At 40.7% G+C, this 25945-nt stretch overlaps 1 protein-coding gene across 1 annotated transcript in view; it reads left to right on the plus strand.

The window, feature by feature from the left end:
* The window catches only part of PPM1H (protein phosphatase, Mg2+/Mn2+ dependent 1H), a 236017-nt gene that overhangs the window by 79320 nt on the left and 130752 nt on the right, over nt 1-25945 (plus strand). The window contains exon 2 of the mRNA XM_019732426.2: nt 11225-11390. Within this exon, the coding sequence (XP_019587985.1) occupies nt 11225-11390 (166 nt within the window). The remainder of the gene's footprint in view (nt 1-11224; nt 11391-25945) is intronic.

Here is a 25945-nt window from a genome sequence, read left to right on the forward strand (position 1 = left end):
ACCTATAGTCAGGCTTAGAACTCAGTCATTATTCTCATCTCCCCTATGGGTTGTTTTGGGTTCCTTCAGTTCATTTGTTCATTCATTCAGCTAACATTGATTGAGTGCCTACTCCCTGCTCTGTGACTGGAGATGGGGCAAAACACAACCAAAATCAACAGCCAGCATCGTGGAGCAGCATATCTATCTTTGACTAGTTGAAATCTATTGGTAGCCCACCTAGTTCTTTTTATTTAAGGATGATATTGGTCATCCAATTTAAAACAGTGTACATTTTGTCAGTGCATTTGTCACCTTTAAGACCATATCGTCTCATTGTACTTTATAGCTTTTTGAGGATGAAGAGATCAATTTGCCTAAAATGGGACCCAGATTGGCCCTTCTGGGGCCCCAAAGTTTAAACTGACATGTTCTTTCCCTTGTTAATTTAAATTAGGGAAGCTTGAATTGTTAACTGAGATTTGTCCTAGGTCTGGGCACAAAGGTAAAAAATATTAGATCAGATGGCAATCAGCTTTCAAAGGGCTGTTTTTTTTTGTTCAAGCTTTAATCTGGAAACAAAACAGACTTTCTCTACAAGTTAGTCAACACAGGGGTGAAGATTTTCCAAAGCAGATTGTTTTCAGTTAAAAGAAAGTATGTGTTAAAAAAAAAAAAAAAAAAAGAAAAGACTTGAATCATGAGGGGGAAATTAATTATTACTCTTAATGTACATTTGTAGTAATACTGTGCTTGCCTCAGAAAAAAAGTGTATTGGAGCGCTGGCTAAAATCATGTGATATGTCAAAATTCCTTCTTGCAATACCTATGTTCTATTTATAGGCTGTTGTGCATCATTTTTGTGAACACAATATGTTGTTTAAAACCTCAGTTGCTATGAGAAAATGCCAGAATGACTTGTTGACAACGTTTAACGGAATCATTTTGCCTATGATATCTACGGGGCCAATACAATGAGGATAATGACATCACCTTTCTCATATTTGGGGTTTCAAGCATTAACAAAATTGTTAGATGTAAAGTGCTTTAAACAGCTCCGTTTTCCAACAGTCAGATAACTACTCAGTAAGGAAACGTACTGCTAATTGTCCCCATCTTATACTGATGAGAAACTGAGGCCCTAGGAGATATACAGTAACTTGCCGAAAGTCATGCAGCTACTTACTAGCTCATTTAGGATTCAAACCTGTGGAATCCGGTTCCAGCAAACTGCCTCCCAAGTTTCTAGCAGAGAGAGAAACCTGTCTGCCTGCCCCAGCCTGGTGTGACCTGATCTGCTGTGTGTTTGAGCGGCATAGCCAGTGCAACTGTGGAGACGTGGGTGAGTGGCCTTCTCTCATAGGAAGGACAAGAGCACATTTTTAAAGATCTTTTTGAAAGCAGGAATTAGAACTCCTAAGTTAGAGTTTCATCCTTCTACCACCAAACAATCCTCTCCTGTATGAAATTGTTCTTGTGTTGCTGGAAGGTTACAAAGGAAAATATCAGAGGCTTTGATTGCTCAGAACTTTCTTTATCCCAGAGCAAGGGAAAAGTCAAGATTGTATCTGGGGTCTTTGAAGAAACTGCTGATTAAAAATTGATGTATTTCATTTGATGTCTTTTGAGATTAGAGTACTTTTATCTTTTGGTTTCATTTCATTCCAGGCTTTTTTTTAAGTTCACATTTTTAAATTACACTTTTGAAATTGACTTTCACTTTGTTTTATGAGAGAAATGCATTTCTCTCACATTGCTGATAGTACTGAAACATCTGGTGAATAAAGAAAGGAAACCTTACCTTTAGAAATGTAGTAGCTTCAAGCATATTGCTTTCCCCCCCCTTAATTGCCACTAGAAGCTAACAGCTATATGGAAGTAATATTGTTCTAAACCTGAAAAAAGTATTTTCCTGCTTTATTTAAAGTAAAACTTACAACCTTAACATCCTTTTTGGGTAAGCCTGTTTTTTTTTTTGTTTCACACAGCAGCACTGTGGCTATGTGTGGGAATTTTCCCAGCACCTGACAGAGCACAGACTTCCTTATTTAAATAGGGAAGTTGGATTTTAGCGATATTAATGGTTTTTACAAGAGGACCCAGAGAATAACTGAAAGGAAATGCCCAAAGGCAGCTTTTTTATTTTTATCTTTACAAGTTCATTTCTAAACAGCCAATAGGAAGAAGAAAACGTTGTTTTTTGTGTGGGGAGATCCATGGGACACTGTATCTTCTTTGGATATTTCATGTTTGTTTTTTAATCTTCAGTTATTTAATTACATTGGTGAGGGGGATAGACACTAGCAATGGACCCCAAGTGCTAGTAGCAAAGTATATCCAAAGCTGATGTTACTAATAACACCAAGATGCATGTTAAATTCTACCCAAGCCTACATTGCTCTCTTTGCTGCACTTATATGTTACGTATAATCATGTGAAATTTTCAGCTTTTGACTTACAAAACCAGTTTCAGAGTTCAACCTAATAGCTAAGTTCAGGTGTCAGCACACATTTTCTGTAAAGGTTTCGACAGTAAATAATACAGGCTTTGTGGACAGGACAGTCATTGTGGAAACTACTAACTCTGCTATTGTACCTGGGAAACCACCATAGGCAATATGTGAATGAATGAATGTGGCTATTGTGTTCCAATAAAACTTGATGGATACCGAAATTTGAACTTCATATAATTTTCACATGTCACGAAATATTCTTTTGATTTTATTTTTTTCCCTCAACAACTTAAAAATGTAAGAACCATTCCTAGCTTGGGGGTCATTCAGAAACAATCGTGGCTCGGATTGGCCCACGAGCCATGGTTTGCCAACCCCTGGTTAAATTGAAGTTGCCTGTCACTGCCTTTGTAATTTCTGGTACTTTCTGTTTGCGGATGTAAAACCAGTCTCCTTATCTCATCCCACAGAATTCCCCACTTGCTCGACTTGTTTCACTGTTTCATCTCCGTTCATAATCAGTGTATCTCACCTGCTCTTTCTGCCAGTAGAAACCTGAAGTCATCCTCGTTACTCCTGTCTCCTCCACCATCCATGTCCAGCAGGTTTTACTAGGATTTCCCAGTTCATTCACCTCCTCTCAAACCCACTCTTTCCCTCCACCAGAGCCATTGATTGGTTCAAGGCCTCTTTGTCACCAGGATTATCCCTAACCGATCTCTTTGCTTTTGTCACTTATCCTCTATAATCCGTCCTCTGTTAGGCCACTGCTGTCACTGTCCTACATAATTTTGATCATAACAATCCTTTGTTTAATCGTTCTTAGATTCCTCCCAGTGACCATGGGCTCTATAGGGTAACGTTCCCATAGAATTTCCTGGTCTAGTTTTCATGTGGATCCCTCACCAAACCTATGCTTAGGTCACACCCAACCCCTTCGATGAAGTTCCCATCACCCTCTGTTTTCACAAGCTGTTCCTCTCCTTGCAGAGCCTTTCCTCATTTTTTTCTCTGACTATTGATTTCCTCCCTCAATCCATCTGACTGAACTCGAGGCCACCTCATCTGTGACACTTTCTGTGACTCTTGTTTTGCAGTTGCCTTCTCCTCTGCATTCTCCAATCCCTCGTGACATAGCCCTCAAGAATGGCATCAGTCCCAGCTAATTATATTTATCTGTAACAAGGTCTCCCTACTGTTGTTGACTGTTGGCTCCTTGAGAGCGAAACCGTGTCCTAGGTTTCTTGGTTTATCCCTACTTGGTCACACAGTAGATATTTTTAGAGTAATTAATCATTTCAGTCAATATGGTGAAGATATACTATGCATCTAATAGTTTTCTTGATTTATTCATGAAGTCACCAGAAATCTGATGGCAGGGTTGCAGAATCCAATGACTTTGGGGCCAGGCTGGGTATTTAAATGGCAGAAGTGGACAGAGTGAAGGCTGGGTAGAGCTTTCGAGAACATGTCCTGTCTCGTGGGGCTGCCTCCCCTCAGGTCCAGCTGATTATTGTCACACAAAAATTTGGCAGTTTTCAAGAGAAATGGGAAAATTAAGATTTTCAATGTAACTATCCCAATTTTTTAAAATATTGGCAACTAATTCACCTTTAAAAAAAAACACTGTGTGGGCAAAAATCTAAACACACCAACCTGTCTGTGGGCTGAATGTGGCCTGTGAGACCCCAGTTTGCAACCCCTGATTGGTCACATCCCTTCATCAGCCACAGATAGGGCCCCGGAACCAGAAGGTGTAAGGTCGCATGACGGGAGAAGAACTGCATGTACTTGCTTCTTTCCCGGCGTATGTTTATCCTGCCTTTGGACCGTGCTCTCTCCATGTGTTGGCACTTAGTCCCCTTCCAAAATGTCAAAGCCAAAAGAATTCCATTTCATACCATCCTTTCTCCTCCCTGGTAACAGGCAACTGACTATTAACTGAATGGGCTGGGAGGACCCCTTGTTCCCCCTCCTACCCAGAGGTAACTGAAACTGTCTGGGAGAAGCTATTATTCTTGATGGATGTTCTGGCTGTTTATACTGATGGCTGTTATCAAAGGCTTCTGTTCCTAGTCAGAGCCGTGATTTTCCAGTACACAAGAATGAGAGGTTATTAACTCCCTTGGAGCTAGGAATCCAGTTGTCCTTCTGTTCCAGCCTATCTGGGTGGTCAGCAACCACTTCAGAGAATCACAGGAAGCATTACCTAAGAAGTTACCTAGAAAAGAGAATTTCAGTAATTGGTAGCTATATTTGGTCTTCCATAAATGATTCATTTAGCATCCCTCTCCCTACAGCCTTTTGCTATCTGCTTCTCAATTGTATATGAATCAGCAATATTTCACTGCACCTGATGGCCTTTGTAAAACACGTCCTCCTCCTTCCTCAGTATCATTACTAACTGCTTAGAAGCAGTAGCACTTCATGTAAACTTTTTAGCCTAAACTGTTCAGGTCTTTATTATCTTTGAAAAAACAAAGCCGTATAATAAGAACCAACCAAACAAATAACCTAAACCAAACAAAATTCTCTGTTTGGTCTTTTTCTGTGGGTCTGGGACAGGAGTTTCTGCATCCAGGAGGCTGGGAGCCCAGAGATGGCATTTGTGGGCAGAGGTGGGTAGGAATCTAGAAGCAGCACGTTAGTAAGTGTGAGTGCTTTCCTGTGTACAGATCACCGCCACGTGTGGCTTGAGTGTTGCAATAACTTTGAGAAGAGGGCTCAGAGGAGCAGGGGGCCTTGCTCAAGTCCCTGTTCTGGGAAGTGTCATGCCATGCCACTTGAAGGCTCTGGCTGCCTTCAGGTGGCCATGCGTCCCTGAGGCAGGCAGAGATGTGCTAATGGAGAAGTGAAAGAGGAGGAGATTCTCCAGGAATTCACGTGGCTGGATACATTCCCCTAACCCCAACAGCACAGGCTTTGTGTTTGATATATTATTATTAAATGATGTATATAGTGAGTACTCACTATGTGCCAGGCACTGTTAAATACTTTCCATGCTAGAGCAGTTCATTCTCACAGCTCTTCTATGATCGGAAGTGACTTACCATTCCCATTTTAGAGGGAGAAAGTAATTATGGCAAATCGCACAGCTAGAGCCTAGTAATCGGCAGAAACCGAGTGTGGATGAGGTCTCTCTGAATATCGTCCCTGTCGTGCGTCCTGCACTCTGCTGAGTCCCTGCTGGTGGGGAAGGGGGTCGGTGGTAATGAAGGACTTGACACCGGTCGTGTTTAGCACAGTACATGACACATGGGAACCCTTTAAAAAAGGTCTGCTGTGGCTATCCTTTGTTGATTGACTGTCTTTTGTAAATCCTTTTGAAAACAGTTCCATTGGGAGTTCTCTGGACCAGTGGCCTTTGTGCAAGGGCTCACTACTTGAGGATACTTGAGAGTGCTTCCTTGTCTGTATTTAGGAATAGGGACCTGTCCTATGGGTCATCTTATCAGATGAGTGTCCTTGTCGTCAAGGTTTTGAGTAGATGAGAAGGCAGATTACTTGACAATTTAACAGTTGCAATTAAAAGCAGGACTTTCCTGCTGAAATTCAGGGGCAGGTGATTTCTAAAAACTTTGTGACTAGAGTATTTTACAAACAGAGAGAAGGAAAACAGGTTTCCCTAGTGTGTGACAGTAGCACAGAATGAATCGCGTGCCCTTTCTAAATAGGTTATGGTAGTGCTGTGCTCTCACGGTCACATTCACGCCTGGTGTCCTGGTCACAGCCTCAAGCTGTATCTGATATACACAGAGGCTTTTGGACTTCAAGGTAGTTAAAATTCCGTGTTTACTTGTTTTTACAAGGGAAACCATCGAGGTGCTATGGTTTAGCTATGGTTTAGTTTGAAGGTAGGTTGGTAGTTAAACATAGTCCATAAATGAATTTAACTTTGCCGTGTGTCTCTCGCTCTGGGCAAATGTGCCATGGGTCTTCTTAGAGATGAAAGAACCGGATATAAACTTTGCATACCGAAGACACAGTAGTTATCCCTCCCCTTCACCCTCTGACATTTCTCACCTGAATTTTAACCCTAACTTCAACATTACCCTATTCTTAAATTTAGATGACTAAAATCCTTCCTCCCCAACACACACACACACACACACACACACACACACACACACACACTCCTAGCAACTCCCAGAATTTAATCCATCAAGGACTGCTAAGAAACTATGGTTTCCTGAAGTTAAGTAACTTGACCAAACCCTCTGCCATCACTAGCTGTGACTTATCTTTAAAATGGGGAGAATAATGGTGGCTAACTCATAGAGTTGACAAGAGGATTACATGAGTTAATTAATTACTACATGTAAAATGCTAACAATAGTCCCTGGCACACAATTCTCAGCAAATGCAAGATACTATTATTACTCTACATCTAGGATGTAGCAGAACTGACTTCTGTCTGATTTTGTTTATTCACTCAACAAACATTTGTTGAGCATCTGCTGTGTTACTACGTTCTGGGGCAATAGCCCGTGTTCTTAACCACTATGCTTTATTGCTTCCAGTTTAGTGTCGAGGAAGCCATCTTCCTGCTTTGTGGGAAATTGAAAAATAAGGTCACCAAAGATATGATGATTCATGGTCCACCAGCATTTTGTTTTATAGTCTTAAAATTAAGCATCACAGGTAGGTATTGTTTAGGTAAAGAATGCGTGTGTTATAGTTGTTCCTGTTGAGCTCAAAATGGTGCTGACTTTATGCTGGCACATTAGACAAGAAGGGAGTGCAGCGATTGAAATAAGCTGCTTCCATTTAAAGAAATTATTGAATCTATTAACAGAATGATGCTCCTTAACTTGGGAAGCAAAGTTTTTTTCAATTTACTTTTAGAGGAATTAAAGGTTTTATTTACATTTAGTAAACAAAGCATTTGCCTTTGAAGAACAAAATCAAATATACCAGGGGTGCCAAAAAATGTATACGTGTGACGTATATTCATCTTTTGTTATCAGTATATATTGAGTATTACAATTTTAATGCAGTTTTTTCCTTTCTTAAAATGTGTATACATTTTTTGGGCACCCTCTGTATAATTATAGAGGTCAAGCTTTTTAAAGCAAAGTAAATTGAGAAGAATCAGGATTTTCTCCTAAAGCTGTATGGAGTAAGGAATTTGAAGTAATATATAAAATGTGGGATGAGAGTTGTATTTTTTTTAAAAAGGCAGTGGCTTTAAATTAACAAGACTTTATCAGATACCTGACCGAACAGGGTTTTACAGGGCTGGGACTGTTCTCTTCCCACCACATTGCCATTTCTGACTTTGTGATATCTCGTTAATGTCATTCACAAGCTGTATTCTGCATGAAATGGCAAAGTAAGGCCACCCGTGATTGTTCTTTCACAGTTCTCTGGCTTTGATGAGTCATTGCAGTACAGCCCTCTGAACCAAGTGCTGATAAGAATAGACGTACAATAGGAAAAGAAAACCACTGAGAGCTGGAGCCGAAAGAGCCGTGAGCCCAGAAGTGTGTTCACGGCTCTGCTGTATTGAGCTGTGTGACCTTGTACAAGTCACAGTCTTCCAGGGTCCCAGGTTTCTCGGGCATAAAATAAAGTTTCTAGAGTCTCTTGCTGAACTTAAGTCAACTTTGGAGTTTAATATCCGCTAAGAGAGATAAGAGATAAAGCACTTTCAGGGAGCAGTGATTCGTGATTTATGTAATTATAGTAGCTTTGTTGACTGTTGGAAAACAGCAGTGGCAGATGAGTCAGCCTGGCATGTAGCTATTGGAGATCAGTGATGCTGTCTTTGTTTAAAAAAAAAAAAAGACCTGACTACAGCATAAGTTTAGCTGCCAATGGTCAGGATGATGCCAAGTTCCAGAAATAGCAGCCAGGCTCGTTCAGAGGAATATGGCGAGGATGGCTGTCACGAACTGGTTTTCCCATCTGAAGTTTCCCTTTACCTGTATCTAGGGAAGATGCTTCTGTGCGAGATGATGGGGGTGAAACATCACCATCCAGTAAACTGTCTATCCCGAACATGTTGCTTGGGATGTCGCTACCAGTAGCTTAGAAAAGGCAGATGATGTTTCGAACCTCCTTCCTTTGCCTGGTTTTATTCTCTGAGGATGGACACAAAAGGGAAACTCCAGTCAAACGCATGTTCTGTGTTATGAACTCCAGCTGCAAACTCCTGGACTAAGCATGGGCTCCTCTAGAGGCAGGCAAATCTGAACCACCCATCCTTCATCCTTCCTCTGGGCCCTGTCTCAAACTCCTCCAGTGGCCAAAGAAGCTAGGAGAGAATTCCCCTTTCTCAGCCTGGACCTGAGCCTGCCTATCTGCCGCTTCTGTGCTTCCCCAGACAGTCTAGCTTGGCCTGACACAGACTGATGCTAGTCCCCGCATATAATAATAGGAAGAGGTTGGGTTAGTGGTCAAGATAAGCTTCAGTTTTGAATCCCAGCTGTGCCACTTCCTGGCGGTGGAGCCTAGGGTGAATTATTTAGCACAGGTAGTAAGTGTGGTAATAATAATAGTCATCATGCAGGTAGCCCCATTGGTGTTTTCAAGAATTACGTTGTGTTCTTAAACCATATGGGAATGTCTCCTTAGTGAGATTGAAGGTGGGGCAGAAAACTAGACCTTGAACTCTCCTTTCTCCTATCCTTAAGAGGATATGATGAACACCTGGGGCAGATTTGACCTCTCAGAGATGGGCAAGGATTCCCACCTCCTTACGCATGCCCCTAAGGACAAAGATTTTCAAACTCTGTAAGCAATCTTCTACTTTAAAAAAAAAAAAAAGTTACACAAAACTATTATGTAAAATGAGTAAAAGTAAGCTTTTCTTTATTAAAATGTAATTAAGTTGAAATTTATAATAAACCCAATAGGAACAATGAAGCAGTTTTGATTACCACAGAAATTTGAAACAGGGGAGATAATAAATGACTGGTATGGTCTTTTCCCTAGAACACATAGGTAAGTACAGTTGGACCTCAGTATCTGCGAGGCATTGGTTCCAGGACCTCAGCAAATACGAAACTCTGTGGATGCTCAAATCTCTTCTTAAATAAAACGGCGTCACACGATGCACACAGTAGGCCCTCCACATTGGCAGATTCCCGACTGCATACTGAAAATCTTGTTTTCAATCCGAGGTTGGTTGACTCCATAGTTCCAAAACTCATGGATACGGAGGGCTGACTGTCATTGCAAATGGTAATTTTTTTTAAAACAGTTTTCCTTCAATCAAATGATACTGGTCAGTTAAAGAGAAATGATAGAAGGCTTTTTATGCCAAAGCTACCCAAAATATGTGAACTGGCATGCATTTGTTCACATGTAACAGATGAGAATGAACTTTTCAATTGCATTTTTTCCCAAAATGCTTATACATTTAAGAAAGGAATTTAAAGTAAAAGTTAAAACATGTGAAACACCTTCATAGAATCCCAAGGTTTGGCAGCAGACTGCTTGAAATACACTTCCTTAGATCTTGCGTTACTCAAATCTCAATTTGTTCTTCATTTCCTGTTTGGTAGTGGCGTGTATGTGTTGGCTTATGGACATCTATACAATTTTCAAAACGAAAAGCCATTTGATATAAAAAATGGTGAAATTTGAATAAGATCTGCCGTCTGGTTGATGGTATTATATCAGTGTCAATTGCTTGTTTTGATATTGTACTGTAGTTATGTAAGATGTTATCATTGGGGGAAGTTGGGTGGAGGGTACATCTGTACAGTACTATTTTTGCAACTTTTTCTGAGTCTATAATTATTTCAGAATTAAAACATAAAAAAATGTCTTTTGAAAACAATCATTCTCTACTTTTTTGTAGGGAATACAATCAGATTAATAGAGCAGTGTACGCTCCACACATGTAGAGTGGACTTCCATTTATCTTACCATTAAAAAAAGCATCTTTTCTTTCCTTGCCAATTGAGTTCTATATGCTTCACACTCGCTCTGTCACTGCATTTGACACTGTTGAAGTTTTGGTGAAAAAACAACAACGCACACACAAAAAACAAAACAACAATAGCCAAAGGCAAATCAAGGAGAGCTCTTTCCGGAAATCTATTTTAGCTGCTATTTAATTACTTAATAAGAAAATGGTTCTGAAACCCAAGGGCTCAGTCTGCAGTCACCTGATACAGAAAACGGTATGTGAATGATGTAGTATGTTTACTGGAAGCATTTCTATGCTTGTAACATTTAGTAATTAGGCCAGTGCAGTGTCAGCATGCCGCGATATGATTATGTGGCCAAATCAGAGTGCTCTGTGGCCTGGGATGATGATACAATGTGATGAGTATTCTACAGGAGAAAAGATACAGGATTAAAGATATTTTTAAAAGAGTGAATCTTTGATCCTTTCACTTCTCTGTGTAAAGTGCAAGTGGACATGGCAGCAGTGAAATATAGTTCTCTGTTCCCTTGGATTTTACAGTGTTCTGTGTGCTGTCAATTACTGCCGTGTTCTTTCATAAGATTAATGATAGTTTTGCTCTTTATCACTCGGAGAAATGCAACAATTCCCTGAGCCTTCAGATCTAGCTTCCTTGTAATTACCAAGAGTGATGGTTTCGTGTGTTTTGACTAGAATGGTTCGGTGGAGTTGATCACATCTGTCAGACACCTGCGAAGGTGAGCTGCGCTCAAAACAACACTTCAGTCAGTGTTTTAATGTATGCTACATAAAAGGTCCTTTGCATTACTGTTGTGTCAGTTGTGGAGACTGCCTGGGCTGACTCTTGAGACTAAGCTCTCAGCTTTCTGGAAATCACCCTGTCTGACCATTTTTTTTCTGGCTTCTTCTCCAGGGTTATTAATGCTGGCAAGAGCACGCACAATGAAGACCAAGCGAGCTGTGAAGTGCTCACTGTGAAGAAGAAAGCTGGGGCATTTTCCTCAACCCCAGGCAGGAACACGACTAAGAGAAGGTCTTCCCTTCCCAATGGGGAGGGGCTGCAACTGAAGGAGAACTCGGTAAGACCCTCCTTTATCCCCAGTTCTCAGGTGAGAGGAACACGCACACTCTGGCCCTACCGTGAGATGTTCCAGCTGAATCGGGGCTGTAATGGAAGACAGAGAAACAGTGTCCCCGGAGTTAGTGGAATAGTGGGTCTCTACTTAGGGTATCAGTCAAAACTGAAAGTGACACAGTATGAAGACCTGGTATTTAGGTTCTTAACCTTTAAACTAAATAAAATACCCACATCACATACAGGTTTTGTTGCAAGAATTAGTATATATAATGCTTAATGGTTTTAAAGAAGCCACTTCATGAATTTTGTGAAGGAGATAGTCTCTGGAAGCCTCTGACGAAGGGTTGAAATAACTCTCTCCATTGGCTTACAGCCCTGCTATGACTTTGCCCCTTCCTTCCCCTGGCCTGTCTATTGGAGTTGTCCAGTTGGAGCCTGTGCCTGATACTTTTGCAAATTAATATTTGTTTCAACTGGCCCAGAGTCCTTGAATCCCATGGGGCAGCCCTGTAGCCTGAATGCCCCGTTGACAAACCACAAAGCATTTCTCTTCTCTCCAGTTTCTGGAGGATAAAAAGACATCCTTGGAGAAAGTTCAAAAGAAACACTCAAAAAGGATAGGGAATGACTGACACTCTGTCCATCAGCAGATTATTCAGTCCTACAGAAAAGAGACATTGAAAGGATGACCCAAATGTAACTATTTGTTCTAATGATCTTGAGAATATTTTTGAATATAAATTTTTATAGGCTTGTAAAAGGTCTAGGCATCTATTCTTAGTCTCAGAAATAGTGTCTTATTGTATTTCTGTATAGGGAATAAGAATACTGATTTATTTTGTTAGTTTTACCTCAACTCAGAGTTAGAAACACAGGGACCTATGGAGACTTAATCAGTTGTACTTGTTTTCAAAGCTGAAAGAAGCATTGATTAGACTTCCCCCAAACAATCAGAGTCGAGGACCCACATGGGCGGAAAAGAATAATAGTGATTCAGTGCATGGATTTTGGAGTAAGACGTTTTCGTGCAGTCCATCATTTACTAAGCTATTTAATTTGGGGATTATTATTTGTTTGTTGAGCCTCAGTGTTCTCCTCTGTAAAAAGGACTAATAATGGTAGTAACTACCAAATATGGTAGGAACAGGTTGGTTGGGAGTATAAAATCCAGTAAGTCCATGGAAAATGTTGAGCTAGTGTCTTAATTAATCCTTGATAAATATTAGTGATGATTATCCTGAAATCATTCCCATTTATGTCATTCTCTATGGGTAATGCCCCCTGAATTTTGAATGTTTGTTTATTTGCAAATTGGAGATCATACTTGACAGATGTTGAGGATTGAGTTATTATGGAAAAGGGCTCAGAAAGTGTGTGACATGGATGGTAATGTGCCAGTGACTTAATTAATGATAATGGGTGACAATGATTTAATGTTGCTCTTTCCTCTGACATTCCCCCTCTGCCACTGGGATACAAAGTGATTTCTGTAAAAATAAGTCAGTGGTGACATTTGGCCCAAGGCCAGCTGGTGATGGCATTTTTCCTTCTTGCTAAGTTCCTCCTACAAACGGAGCCAGGAGTTACTTTTTAACTTCTTGTCCTTAAGAAGAGCGAAACCAATGCATACGTACCTTAGGATGGAGCTGTGATCCTCCCTGTGATGGTTTTGAATCTCTGGGGGGGGTCTGTGCTACAGGAGGCAGTGAGGCGGTACCCAGCTGAGTGGACATGGACATATCCTGGCACTCTGTCTCCTGCTTCTGCCACAGCAGCTTCACATCTACCTGCCTTATATATTAGACTTCTTACTAGAGCTTAAGACAAAACTGTGTGCTGCTGCTTTTTTTAATGAAAATATATATGACATAAAATTTACCATCTAACCCATTTTGAAATGTATAGTCCAGTGGCATTGAATACATTCATATTGTTGTACAACCGTCTCCATCATCCGTCTCCAGAACTTTTTCATCTTCCCAAATTGAAACTCCGCTGCCATTAAACACTAACTGCTTTCTTTTCCCCTTCCCTCAGCACCTGGCAACCACCATTCTATTTTCTGTCTCTCATGAGTATGCCCACTCTAGTTTCCTCATGTAAGTGGAATCATACAACATTTGTCTTTTTATGTCTGGCTTATTTTACTTACCAGGATGTCTTCAAGTTTCATCCATATGTAGATTGTGAGAATTTCATTCCTTTTTGAGGCTGAATAATATTCCGTTGTATGTATACGTATCATTTTGTTTATCCACTCATCCATCAGTGAACACTTGCTTCCATCTTTTGGCTATTATTTGAATAATGCTGCTATGAACATGGGTATACAGATATCTATTCAAGTCCCTGCTTTAAGTTCTTTTGGATATAGTCTCAGAGTGAAATAGCTAGATGATATGGTAATTTTTTAAAAATTTTGAGGAACCACCATACTGTTCTCCACATCACTATTTTCCATTCCCACCAGCAATGCACAAGGTTCCAATTCTCTACATCCTCACCAACACTTGTTATTTCTGTGTGTGTTTTTTTTTTAAACAGTAGCCATTCTAATGGGCGTGACGTGGTATCTCATTGTGGTTTTGTCTTTCTAATGATTGGAGCTCTTGAGCATCTTTTTGTGTACTTATTGGCCAGCTGTATGTCTTCTTTTAAAAAATGTCTATTCAAGTTTTTCCCCTTTTTAAATTAGGTAGTGTGACTTATTGTTGTTTGCCCTGCTTTTTAAAAGCTTGAAAAACTATTGTCTATTGTGCCGGATGAATCACTGAGCATTTGTTTTGTACTAGGAATAAAACAGACAAAAATCCCTACCCAAAGGGAGCTTACAGTCATTGAGGGAGACACATAGTGAAAATATATACACTCTATGGGGAAACACAAAGTAGGGAAGCAGGAATATAGGAAGTGTGAGGTGCAAGAGGTGGTTAAAGAAGGCATCACGGAGAAGGTGACATTTGGGCAAAGACCTTAAAGTGCACCTATTTGGAAGAAGAGCATTCTGTAATAACATCCTAGGTAATTGCAAAGACCCTGAGATAGGAGCAGGTCTGGTGTTTTCAGGAACGATCAAGAAGGCCCATGTGACTGGAGCAAAGATAGTAAAGCTGGTATTTTCAGGAAGGCAGTGAGAATGGAGTGAGGCAATTCAGACAGGACCTTGAAGGCCTGTTATCAGGACTTTGGCTTCTACTCGGAATGAACAATTAGCAGAGGACATTGGATATGCTACTTAAAAGAGGCCAGTAATTTTTTTTCCATCTAGAGGATATCCCCTTAACTCCAATATGGTGGAAAGGGTCGTGATAGTATAAGGCACAGAGCAGGAAAACATCTGCAGGAGACAAGTAAGGTGGATCTGCTGCTTTTCCTCTGTGAATCTATTTCTTTACTCAACAAACATGTATTGAGCACTGAGTCTGCACGTTAGGCCTTGGGGAAAAGGAGATAAACAACATAATTCCAGTCCTCCTAGAGCTGAGTTGAGGAGGCAGGAAGAGTCAGTAAGCAGCAGGACTACAGAAGAAAGATGTTTTAGAAGAAATGAAAGGTCGAGGTTGTATGGTAGCCTAATTCAGATTAGTCACTGGTGGTTTGGGAAACAACGGAAGAGGGGAAGGGTTGGATTAGGTAAAGCTTTCTTTACCTAAACAAGTGACAGTTGAGCTGTTCGCTTGAAAAGTGAGTGGGAATTAACCAAGCAAATAAAAGAGGGGAGGTTCTAACAGAGGGAGCACGCATATACAAAGGCAGGTTGGCATGAGAGCACGTGAGGCACGTCTGCTAGTGTGCTGGAACGCAGGTGGTCTCTGCGTGTGGTAAGACGGGAGCAGCAAGCAAGTTTCACACACAAGAGCCATTAAGGTCCTAATAGGCTGGGATTTTAACCAAATGACTTTAGATAAGGACATAATGGAGTCAGGACAGTGATGGCAGTGGGAAAGCTGCTTGGGAAGTCTAGGGAGCAAAACTAGAGATGGGGACATTTAGGAGTCTGGCTCAAACAGACATCTGCGTGAGAAATAATGAAAGCTTCAAATGACAGGCTCAGGAGAGGCGATGTCAGAGATACAGTTGACCAACTGCATGGGACAGAGAAGAGTTAAGATGCCAGGTTTTAGCCACTGGCTGCTGGTTCTTGAAAGTGGACCACTGGAGCAGGCATAGGTTTAAAGATGAGCGGGAGGGCAGAAATGACTTGAGTTTTGAGTATGCTAACTTTCCATGTGGAAGTGTTTTGTAGGAAGTTAGAAGTACCAGTTTGGAGCTCAGGAGCAGGTCTAGGGAGGCTTAGATTATAGGAGTTGCAAGTTCAAAGAATTTCCCAGAAGAGAGAGGAGCTGCAAGGAGTGGAAGTAACTATGCTATGGGCCACAGAGAGAGAAAGGTAAGGATGAAAAAGTGGGCAAATACTATTATAAGCAAGAAATGGGACCATAGGCTAAATAATAGCATTACTATTTCATTTGCAAACAGAAAGTTGACATGTGTGAAGGATGCAAAAGGAACATGCGTGGGCTCTCTCCAGAATACATGTGATTAATTCCTCCCTCCTTTTTTCACCTCTTCATCCCCAATAAACTTAATAGAGTCAAAATAAATATTTCCACAGATTTCTTTCATGTATAATATCACCTTCCTCTTACTTGGCTGTTGAAGAAAATCTAAAATTTCCTGTAAAATAACATTAAATTGACAAGAGAAAAAGGAATTACTATAGGAATTCCTTAGACCGTGTTTCCCCCAAAATAAGACCTAACCAGAAAATAAATCCTAGCATGATTTTTCAGGATGACATCCCCTGAGCATAAGCCCTAATGCGTCTTTTGGAGCAAAAATTAATATAAGACCTGGTCTTATTTTCAGGGAAACACAGTATGTTAGAAACATCAGTGATATGCAGAAGAATTCAGTGGAAGTGCAGTTTTATTTTTGATGATATTTTTAAATATTGAGTGCCAATAGAGTAGCTGGGTGGTAATGAGATGATTTTTTATTACTGCAGATAATTACTAATTGGTGTAAAGATTTTAGGGCAACTTTAAGGCATCTCTTATGCCAATTCATAGAGAATTATTTTATCCTATTAGTACAAGCAGTCTTCTAGCCAAAGGAGTCAAATTAATTTTCCTGTTTTAAAAGAAACTTAAAATTTTTGTTTTTGGTAGATAAAATAATATATACTATATTCTGCCTCTCCTGGCTTCCGTTTACTGAAGGAGTCTTGTTTTCCTGTACTGTGCTTCCCCGAAAATAAGGCCTACCTAGCCAGACCATCAGCTCTAATGTGTCTTTTGGAGCAAAAATGAATATAAGACCCAGTGTTATATGATTTTATAGTATATTATATTATACCCAGTTTTATATTAAAATAAGACCCGGTATGTTATGTTATGTTATGTTATGTTATGTTATGTTATGTTATGTTATGTTATGTTATGTTAAAATAAGACCCGGTCTTATATTAATTTTTGCTCCAAAAGACGCATTAGAGCTGATGGTCCGGCTAGGTCTTATTTTTTGGGGAAACACGGTATTTGGCTGAGCTTTTGACAGCAACACCTGACTTATAACAAAAGGAAACACAATTTTAGTTTCCATCTACATACAAAGGAAAATGTCAGAAGCTAATGAAGCAGTGTTCAAAAGATGTGATAAAACTTTAAAGGGATACAACTAAAAGAGTTTCAAGGTATTCTGCACTAGAGTATTTTAGCCTGAAGAAACACAAGGGGATATGGTCAAATTATTGTATTCTCCATTACATAATACTCAGTAATGGGTCCGTTTTCTTTTTTTCATTTAGTGTTTAGTAATATAATTAGTGAAATAAAGAAATGAACGTCTTTTGAGGAATAGGGAACAGAAGTTTTGAGATCTCTGAAGTGGATATGAAGTAGAGAAGGATATTTTCTATGACAAGTTAGGGCTGGAACTTTCCCTGTGCCTGGATCACATTGGGTAGCTCACGTGTGAGAAACCATAAGCCCACAGCCAGGCAGGTTGAAAATAGATACTCCATGGCAAAGTGCAAGCCTCTTAACATTCCCATGACTCTGATTATTTGTTTGGGGGCATAGGGTGGGTGGGCAGGAAGGAAGTGAATCTAAAGTGCTAGCATTTCCAGAAGACGCGTTCATGCGATTGTCCTTTAGGAAAGATGCCGTAAACTTGATGGGCAGCATTTATCCCCAGCAGCCTCCTGCCTTCCTCCCACTGAAAGTTTTTAAATTAATCAGCTCAAGATGGGTGGGAACTAATCACCATTACTAGGTTTTCTTTCCTTTGATTTGAGAGGTTTTAAGGAGTCTTTATTTATTTACACTGATTGCCATCCACAAGTGACAACACAGCTTTTCCAAGAGCTTTGTACCTCATTCTAGGAATGAAATAAAAAGGGGAGGACATCAGATGGGTTCACTCTTAAGGGCATCTTATAAACTCAATATTAAGAAGTTCCTGTTCTTCTCAGATAAGAAAAAGCTAAAGGAATTCATCACCACCAAATCAGTATTACAAGGGATGATAAAGGGACTTCTTTAAGGAAAAGAGGGGGAAAAAGATAAAAAATATGAATAATAAAATGACAATAGCTCCAAACATATCAATAATTACTTTAAATATAAATGGATTAAATGCCCCAGTTAAAAGACATAGGGTGGCTGACTGGATAAGAAAACAAAACTCTTAACATATGTTGCCTACAAGAGACTCACTTCAGATCAAAACACACACACAGACAAAGTAAAGGGATGGAAAAAGATATTCCATCCAAATGGAAATGAAAAAAAAAAAAAAAAAAAGGAAACTGGGGTAGCAATACTTATTTCAGACAAAATAGACTTTAAAACAAGAGACGAAGAAGGATGTTTCCTATATAGTAGCCAAGATATGGAAGCAACGTAAGTGTCCACCAATAGACAATTGGATAAAAAAGTTGTGGTACATGATAGATAGATAGATAGACAGACAGACAGACAGTGGAATATTACTCAGCCATAAAAAATAATGAATTATACCATATGCAACAACATGAATGGACCTAGAGGATATTATGCTAAGTGAAAAAAGTCAAACAGAGAAAGACAAATACCATATGATTTCACTTATATCTGGAATCTAAAAAACAAAATAAATGAATAATCAAAACAGAACCACATAGATACAAAGAACAAACTGATGGTTGTCTGGTGGGAGGGATGTTGGGGGGCTGGGTAAAGGGATTAAAAAGTACAAATTGGCACATATAAAATAGTCATGGGATCGAAATTACAGCATAGAGAAGATAGTCAATAATGTTGTGATAACTGTGCTGAAAGGTGGGTACTAGCCTTATCAGGGCGATCACTTCATAAGTTATGTGAATGTCTAACCACTATGCTATACACCGTAAATGAATATACTATTGAATGTCAACTGTAATTGAAAAAAACCGTTCCTGTCCTTAGGTAAGAGTGCGGGTGAGAGATGGTGCACTGTGGCAGTAACCAGGACATTTCCCCCACATCTGTCTCCCTGTTTGAAACAGATTGTTTTGGGCTGAAGACGTGACTTGTGGATACATGAATTCCAAGTCTATTTCCTGAGGAACACCCTCATGTTGTGTAATTTAGTCAAAATACATCAAAGCATGTGGTTTCAGTATCTGTTAGTTCAGTGTCTAATTACAATAACAGGAGATGGCTGTGTCCACATAGCGGCCAAGTTCATCAGCAGGGGAGTGGAAAGCTGATTATCTTTTCTCAGCAGAGGCTAGAGCAGCACTGTGGGAATTTAAGGCAAATAGGATCAAATTGGGGCAGGGAGAGTTAAAAGGGAAATGAGAAGGGTCTATTTCAGCTCCCTGAACAGAAGATTTACTGTTCTTTTCATCTGTTTTCTGCAAGGACTCTTTCACCCCCAGAACATTAAATGAAGATTGCTTGTGGTTCCACAGTGGCAAGTCCTTCTGGAATATTTGGCCCTCGTTTGGCAGTTTGCTTCCTGCAATGATGTCAACGATATAAAAAAAACACAATAGGAGCAGCCTTTTATTTCTCACTGTGTTTATTGCTCTAAAATTTCCCTCTAGGTAATTACGGTCTTTGTTCTGTGCATATCAAAAAAAAAAAACAACACACGAAAAAAAACCTTTTCTATTTATCGACTTAGATTCTTTGAAGCAGGAGTGCACTGGTAAGAAGGATGACTTGACAACCGGGAAGTATCCAAGCTGATGTCAGTCAGTCAGCATAACTTTACAGTTCCCTCCTCAGTGGGTATTGGTTTACTCTGAAGACCAGGTTTCACTAAGATGGACGTAGTAGCCAAGAACACAACTAAAACTCGGTTCCACGGTAGATTTTCCCACTGTAGCAAGTCTAAGGCTAAAGGAAAACAGAAATTTCTCCTTGCTTCACTTGTATTCTGATTTCCTACAGCTTTAGGAGGGAAGAACATTGCCAAGGACAGTAAGCTCTTGAGATGTTCTTTTTTTCTTCCCTTTTTTTTTTTTTTTCTTAAACAATATTCAGCATACATGTGCCAGACACTGATCTCAGTGCTTTGCCAACATTAATTCATGTAACTTCATAGTATGTACATAAGTCTGTGCTACCGTATTTCCCTGAAAATAAGACTGGATCTTATATTAATTTTTGCCCCAAAAGACACATTAGGGCGTATTTTCAGGGGATGTCTTATTTTTTCATGTACAACAATCTACATGTATTCAAATACAGTCATGTCATCTTCTTCTGGAACATCATCATAACGTACTAAATGCATCCATCTGGCTGACGATCTTAACTGGGGCTTGTTTTCGGGGTAGGTCCTATTTTTGGGGAAACACAGTATTATTATCTTTATTTTACTGATGAGGAAACTGAGGCACAGAGCTGGAAAGTGTGGAGTTTGGATTTAACCCAGGCAGTCTGGCTGCAGAGGCTGGACTTACAACATGCTGACTCTATCCATTAGCATTTAGGACACAGGGCAGGAAGATCTCTTTGAAAAAGTCTGAAATAAAGGAAGAATAACTCCTAATGTTGATATGTATGATTTCAGCATCATTTGATACTAAATATTTTCTCATTTTCATTATGGTTTCTTTTGCGGTTTAGTTGTTATTTAGTAGTTTCCCCTGTCAACTTCAGAACCGGATAACAGCTCTCCCTGCCTCAGGCGAAGAACAGACCTGAAATGAAATTGTTCATCATCATATTGTCCTTAGAGTCCATTTTTTTCTTGCTAAATTATAGAAAGACCATCGTTTACATAAAACCATGGCAAGAAAAAAGAAAAAAGGCAAGCAAACTATGCAGTATCGGCATGATTCCAAGTAGACAGCACTAGGCTATGGGTTCTAGGAAGGACTTTTATGAAGTCAGTCAAATTTTCTCTCATCTCTGCTTCTTCATGAGCTTATTCCTCTCCCTCTTGATGTGTTACTATGAGGATCCGATGAAGACCTGGAGATGGAATTCACTGTGGATCAAATGCCTAAAGCAGGTACTCTAGTTTCTGAATTATCATCCTCACTGGGATGCCTTGAAAACTGGCAAGAAACTTTACGGAAATCAGGCCATATCCTAGCTTATGTGGTGAATCAAAAGAATATGTTGACTCTGTGTTTCCCCCGTGGGAAATAACTAAGACCTTTTCTTTGCCAGTGAGAAAGGAGGGAGGCAGGTGCATCCCATGCTCAGACCGGACCTTTCATGAAATCAGCCAGGAGATTTAACTCCAAATGGGGTTTCAACATTTGTGATAGTCCTTTTATGCTGTTGATAGCACCCCCCCACCCAGCTTATCTCAATACATGACCGGTTGGGATAGGGGAGAGAAGATGCGTGTCAAATGAGTTGAGTTCTTGTATCTTCAGGGAAGACAGCCAAGAGGACACTGCCTTTTCCCGTAAGACAATTATTTCTAGAGTAGCAATCTCCAAACCGTCAGTTACAACTTTTTTGAGTATATACCCCCAGTATATTTACTCATTTATTGATATGTAACCATACTATTGCATATTTAATAATTATAAAACATATATTTAATATGTTTAATAATTATAAATAAATATGTAAAAAATAATTTAAAGGTAATCAAGAGGAAAGGCAGCATTTTAAGATACCAGCTAACAGTTAGATGGTGTTTATTATATGCCAGGCATTGTTCTAAGTGTATTTCCCACAGTAACTCATTTACTGTCTTGCTAAAAGCAAAGACTTTATATTCCCATTAGCTAATTCATCAATAACAAGGCATAATTCATCATTAACAGTAGCGATGTAATTCCATATTTCAGCTGTCTTCTTGAGCATTTCAGATACTTTTGTCTAGAATGGTTATTATTGTTGTTAGATATGACTAGAGTGGCATTACTTGGAGTGAAGTGCCAGCTGTGACATGTTCTCATTTACTCATGTTTTCTGTCAGCAGTTTCTTAGCAGGAATTAAAAAAAAACCAAACCCGTTCTCCACTTTGTAAGGGATAATTTAGTTAAAAACTTAGTAATACAATGGGCAAGACCATTTGGCTGGGAGCACATGCACCCAGCGACGGGCCACAATATGTAAAAGCTGATGAACGTGGGAGAGCATCCATGTTCCATGAAGACGTCTGACCAACCTACCACATGAGGGCGCCAGTGTCAGTCTGTATGAGAAATACTAGCACAGCTTCATTTCTTCTTCAGCTTGAGAAGAAAACATGTGAAAGACTTTCTAATTTTCCGCCCTCCCGCCTGCCGACTGATTGTTTTTAATGCCCTCACAGCTTTGCGTGCTCCCTGGTGGAGAGTGCTTACCTGGGAGGGAGGCACTTGAAGGGGACTTGCAAACTGTGAGAGCTCTGTGCAGTGAGTAAGAGAATGCCAAGTCCCAGTTTCTTTAAACTGGTCCAAAGGTGTCAAACCACGTTCCTTGGTTTTCTTTCCTTCTGCCTGACATCTCAGCATGTCTGCCGGACTCCACAGAACACGTCTAGGTTTTGTCTGGAATCTCCCCACTGTGACAGCACACCATGAGAGCGGCTGCCTCATTGCCTCCCTGCTTGTTTGCACAGCATGCGTGGCCTCAGAGAGCTGAGAGGTCATAAATAAAGTTAGATGAGTCAGCCTCAATCCTGGAGTAGGTTAGGTTTAGTATATAGTCTGTTGGTTTTACTAATGCAAAATGTCTTACATAAAATTCTTAACTTCCCAAGCTGCTATATCGCTTTGAAAAAGTAAAGAACATGAAAAAAATCCATTCTCTCCCTTCCTTTCTATGTATATTTAATAATATTTATTGAGCATCTGTTCTATACCAGACACCCCCTGGGAATACCACAGTGCATGAGATACACGTGAGTCTCTGAGTTGGGCTGATACAGGCAATGTCAGGCAATTTCACACCAGTGGAGTGAACTGTTGTACAGGGGCTGAGGTGGTCCAGGCAACCTTGGTGGGGAGGTCATGCCTCCACTGAAAACGGAAGGATAAATAGTTCTCCAAGCAGGGCAAGGGATGAGTGTTTTAGATAGAAAAAAACCCACGGGGGCTTTTTTGTCCCAGAGGTGACTGGGAGTTTGAGGGAATGAGAGAGGTTCTGGACTACCAAAAAGAAGCAAGACAGGGTCCCAGAAAAGGAGGAGCAGCTAGATCCCATGTTTTAAGGACACTTGGGAATCATTGAAGAGTTTATGCAGTGACAGAATACAGGTGTATTTGCAGTGAAATCGGAGATTTGAGATGCTTTAAAAGCATCATATTCCTACAACTTGTGATTTTTCAGGCCTCTGTCAAAGATTCACTAGCACCCCCAGCTGCCTTATTTCTAGCTGAGTCCCCTGGTGCTGGTGTGGGCCCTCGATGCTGGTGTGACTGGGCAGGTGTGCGTTCCTCGGGGTTCTCACGTCTCACTGTGCAGCAAGCCATCCATTCTTACCTGAGGGCAGTTGAAGGCATCGTTTTGAATAAAGAGGGAGATGGAGAAAGGGGGTCCTCGTACTCTTTTCAAAATAATTGTGTGGCACATACTATTTGATCATGCCATTTTCACAAGTAGATTTCTAATCTCTGTGAGTATCTTGGTCCCCTTTCAGACACCACGTAGCCCACTCCGGCCCCATGTTATTCTTTGAAATGTCTCACGATCATGTCATTAGTCTCCTCTCCAGGCCCATTGATACCACCCTGACCGAAGCCCTCTTTGCCTCGGGCCAGTGCTCTGAGAGCCTCTTTTCTTGTGCTTCCTTCTTGCAGGGCACCTGCAGAATGCCATGGATTAGCACTCCTTACGCCCGGCTCTCACGGCGTTTCATCATTCCTCATGCCAAATGGCAGTTAAATGAGTCTCCTCACTCTGCCTCACCAGACTCCCACCCCAGACTGACCTCGGCCTTAATCCAACCACTGTCCACCGGGGCCCCCACATGTCCTCTTTTCACCTGCATTGCCTATTAGTTGCTTCCTTTTTCCAGAATAGTCTTTCTTTCAATCCATCATTGCCAGGGAGGTGAGCACTTCCGTACAACATGAGGAATTCTGCGGTTGGAGTGGGCTCAGGGTGCAGTGAGAGTTTCCAGGAGGAGGTGATATTTAAGATGAATATTAAGACAGGGAGGGGTTAGGCAAAGGGGATAGCCGTGGTTTGTGACAAGCTGCAAGTGCTGTAGTTTGGTGTGCATGGGATTTAGAGTAAGAGAGAGAATGTGGAAAGACAATCAGAGAATAGATCAGAGACTTCAAAGTGGGTGCTCATAGACTGGACCCAGCCCCATCTCAGCTTGTTAGCCTGCTAAAGGAAATATGATCAGATTTTGTAGTTTAGAAAAAAAATGACTCCGGTTGCAATTCAGGTTGCACAGTGGAGAAGTGGATTTGAAGGCCAAGTGTACATTAGGGTAACTTTTCCCTCCAGGGGCCAATGGAGTGTGGGGTGGGGGGGTTCAACTTAAAATAGGGGTGGATGGCTCAGAGTCTGAACACATGCCCCAGCTGCATCACTTCAGTGGTGGCCTCGAGCAGGTACACTCTCTGTCTCTCATGTTTCTCCTCTATAAAATGGGGATAATAACCGTTCCTCATATAAGGTAGTTATTCATAGGCTTGGAATACAAATTATTGAGCTAATATGGAGGAGGCGTTTAAAATACTGTCCGTGTGACGTTTGTTAAATGATGGGAAGTGTGTGCCAGACCCGTCACTGGGTGTTTCTGTGCGCGGTAGTCTCTTAGACTTGAATAGCTGACCTGGAATTGAAGCGTGCAGGGAAAGCTCACTGTGTGGCTGTATTTCCCTAAATAGCAGATCACCCACTTGAAGTTCCCTGCCACAGGAGGACACGAGAGATTCTGAAATCTCCTGATGGGCTTAGTTTTATCTAGTTCGAGGGCTTTCAAAAAAAAATCTTTTTAAACAGTTGAATCCTTTCATCCAAAATCGTTTGTGAAACCCTTATGTTTATAACTGATAAAACTGGCTGCTCTGGTTGAAATAATTGTCAAGGGGACTCAGCACTCAGTACCCTCTTACCGTCTTCTTTCCTAAGGTACCACTTCAGAAGCAGGAAACACAATCTAGTCAGTTCAGGAAGATGGAAGTGACTTATCCAAGATTACACAGTGAACCGATGGCAGATTTGGGGCTGGAACATGGGTCTCCTGACCGCTTAGCAGCCTCCTTTCCAGGGTTCTCAGCTTTGGCTGTTCATTAGAATCCCCGGGTAGAGGGGAGCTTTAAAAAGGATCAGGGCTGGGGCTGCACCTTCGGAGATACTAACTTAATTGGTCTGGGCTTGGCTCCCACATCAACATAGCTAGATTATTCAGTCAGAAGCAGACTTCGTTGTGGAAAAATGACATCTTACAAGTTTTTCGGAGTTGCTTTTTAAAAATGTAGTGTAGCGCGTTTGTTCATGGGGTTTGATCTTTGATTCAAATCACAGCTCTAGAAACATGACGGCGTTTGGTGGAACAGAATCTGTGCCCGGGCACTGAAACAACTGCCCCTCTTGCATCCCGGCCTGCCATCGTAGCAGCTTCCTCAAAGACGTTTGCTGGGTTTTAATTTAAATTGGATGCAGGAGAACTGCGTGTGCAGGTTTTACTCCAGTGGCCTTGGGCCCTTTGGGGAATGAGATAGGATGAGTGAGCAAGACTTCCCTCCCTTTTGCAACTTTTCCCTAATTGTGAGGATGTCATATGGCAAGATGTATTTTACCAGTGCAGCAAATAACAAGAGCTAGTGGTGGGTTTAATAATATTGCTACTGCAAGTAATGATGAGCATAAAGAGTAAATCAAGATGTGTGGCATGACCATATCTTATTTCTGTTGGTGACCACATCGCAGCTGCTGCTAACACCACGGTGCTTTGTTGCCTTACAATCATAATAGGAGGAGATGCTAAATTGCAGAGGTTTGTGAAAATGAAGATAGATTTATGGACTCCCTGACTTCTATCCAAGGATGCCTTAAATTACAAACCTTTTCCTGAGGGTTTGGTTTTTTCTCCTTCTACTACTTCTCATTCTTTTCTGTGCTTGTGCCTTTCTTATCTGGCACTGCTCTTTCCTGCCATGCATGCCAGAA

The sequence above is a fragment of the Rhinolophus sinicus genome, linkage group LG02 (assembly GCF_036562045.2).
Source record: "Rhinolophus sinicus isolate RSC01 linkage group LG02, ASM3656204v1, whole genome shotgun sequence".
Classification (NCBI taxonomy): Eukaryota; Metazoa; Chordata; class Mammalia; order Chiroptera; family Rhinolophidae; genus Rhinolophus; species Rhinolophus sinicus.